The sequence below is a fragment of the Penaeus monodon genome, chromosome 40, assembly GCF_015228065.2.
Source record: "Penaeus monodon isolate SGIC_2016 chromosome 40, NSTDA_Pmon_1, whole genome shotgun sequence".
NCBI classification, from domain to species: domain Eukaryota; kingdom Metazoa; phylum Arthropoda; class Malacostraca; order Decapoda; family Penaeidae; genus Penaeus; species Penaeus monodon.
The window spans coordinates 28,541,822-28,544,123 of NC_051425.1; the positions used below are offsets into that span (position 1 = coordinate 28,541,822).

The window sequence follows — 2,302 nt, forward strand, 5'->3', positions numbered from 1 at the left end:
CCCCTAGCTAAAGCGTCTACCGACTCTTGCTGAGGTCTTGAATTATGATGATTGGACTGATCTTTCACTCAGAGAGAAATTGTCCTGCTCCATTTTCTTTCGATTTAAATTTCTTACTCATGCACTAATTCTCGGGAGTTGTTCCTTTCGCAAAAAAAGGTATTCCGAGTAATATCTCTCCTTTAAGAGAAATTTACACAAAATTCGAAAATCTTTATAAAAATGTAAGCCATAATCGCTCCTTATCACGATTACATAGATTTTGTCTATGTTGTTTCCTCTCCTCTGAGGTTTTGGGAAACGTTTACGTGTAAGGCTTGTAAAGAAAACATAACACAGATGCGGATTTGGTCTTTCGGCCGCCCGGAATAATCAAAAGGGGCGTTATATTGATGACGTGTTTAATTTCGGTCGAATATTTGTGATTAGAATTTTGCCAATGGGAAAATGCTGGAATTCATTTAGTGTAAACAAGAGATAACTCAAATTTCTAATTATGCCAATGGGAAAATGTTGAAACCCATGATGTGTAAACAAGAGATAGCTCTAATTTCTTATAACTCCTGGAAACAAAAACTACCGGGCCTTCGAGCATATATTTAACATCGTACTACTTACATTAAACAAGTGAAACTTACACAACACGTTTTGAGAACATGCAAAAATGACAAAAAAATATTGTAATTACTGAAATGCAAGAAGCAGAGAAGTATTCTTATTACCAAGTTTTGGAAATTATTTATTAAAGATCCTCTCCTTTCTTCTCAACCAGTAACAATAAAGAACCCACTCTGTTTTCTATGACTGCTCATTATCATCTTATCACACACTACATTGAGAATGTTTGCCAGAACATACAAGCTGAACTCTAATCCTTGCTAATACCCGCAAATGACAGCGATACTTTACCCCACTTCTGAAGCAAAGGGTGAAATTTAAAAGGGGAAACAGGATGCATATTATACTGCCCCTTGCAAATTCGGCACCAAAAATATTTACAAATTCTCATGGTTGCATTACTTCAGAACCCATCGATTTTCTACCATTTTTTACAAATATAAAAAATGCAGACAATAAAAACAGCTTCTACAAACGATGACTCACCTTGACGAGGTTGACGACGGCTTTGGAGACAGCCATGACCGGCTTCTCCAAGTCTGGCATCGCGTTGCCATCTTCCGCCTCCTCGTGCAGGATCACCAGACGAGAAACCTAAAAGACATTTACATGTAAGTAACATATATTTTTTTAAATAAATATCAAAAATTATATGTACATGTTTTAAAAAGTTTGTGGCTACGCTGGGAATGGCTATAGCAAATAATTTAAACTAATAAATGTTCCAATGTAGTGTGAAACAATTGGAATGGGCCACAAACTGCCGCATTGTACACTAACTCTAATTACTATGAGTGCCAACTCAAGTGGTGTGAACTTGATGGCATCTCCTTCGATGAAGGAACATTCTCCGATGCGGACTTGGAAACTCAACCGCTTTCACGCCGAAACATATACTTAAGAAAGCAAGCGAACATTTATATTTTCTATGCGATAAAGTTCATAGTCGTTGTCTACATGTGTCCAGACCGGGGAATGCCCAAGTAAAAGCACATTCATATTGGTGTTTCATGTGAACGGTTCTATCGCGTTATCTGGCATATCACTACTTCCTGTGATAAAATATCTCCATCCTTCATACCAAGTCCATGGATCACCTTCCAATCGGTGGTGTGACATTATGCTCTCGCAGCTGCCACGATTTACATTAAGGCCTCGCCCTAAAACCGTGCCCCTGCATCACTTTAATTTCGCGGCGCGCACTCGAGAAGAAGAACGAGTCAGACAGACAAACAAAGAATGAGACAGCGAAATAGAGAGAGACATGGCACAGAGTCTGCTAGACAGAGAATGACAAAACAGAAGAAAGATAAACAGGCAGAGAGAGAGAGAGAGAGAGAAAGAGAGAGGGAAAAAGAGAGGAGGAGAGAGAAGAGGAGGAGAGAAAAAGAGAAGAGAGAGAGAGAGAGAAGGAGGGGAGAGAAGAGAAGAGAGAGAGAGAAAGAAGAGAAAAGAAAAAAGAAGAAAGAAAAAAAGAGAGAGAAGGAGAAGAGAGAAGAGAGAGAAGAGAGAGAGAGAGAGAGAGAGGAGGAGAAAAAAGAGAGAGGAAAAAGAGGAGGAGAGAGAGAGAGAGAAAGAGAGAGAGAGAGAGAGAGAGAGAGAGAGAGAAAAAGGAGAGAAGAGGGAAAAGAGAGAGAGAGAGAGAGAGAGAGAGAGGGAAAAGGAGAAAAGAAAAAAAAGAGAA

The 2,302-nt window shown here is 39.2% G+C and overlaps 1 protein-coding gene across 1 annotated transcript in view; it reads right to left on the reverse strand.

The window, feature by feature from the left end:
• LOC119598077 (vinculin-like) overlaps positions 1–2,302 on the reverse strand; it is a gene marked incomplete at its 3' end in the record, with an annotated part of 94,371 nt that overhangs the window by 26,750 nt on the left and 65,319 nt on the right. Inside the window, 1 exon segment of the mRNA XM_037947705.1 lies at positions 1,105–1,212. Coding sequence (XP_037803633.1) covers positions 1,105–1,212 — 108 coding nt within the window.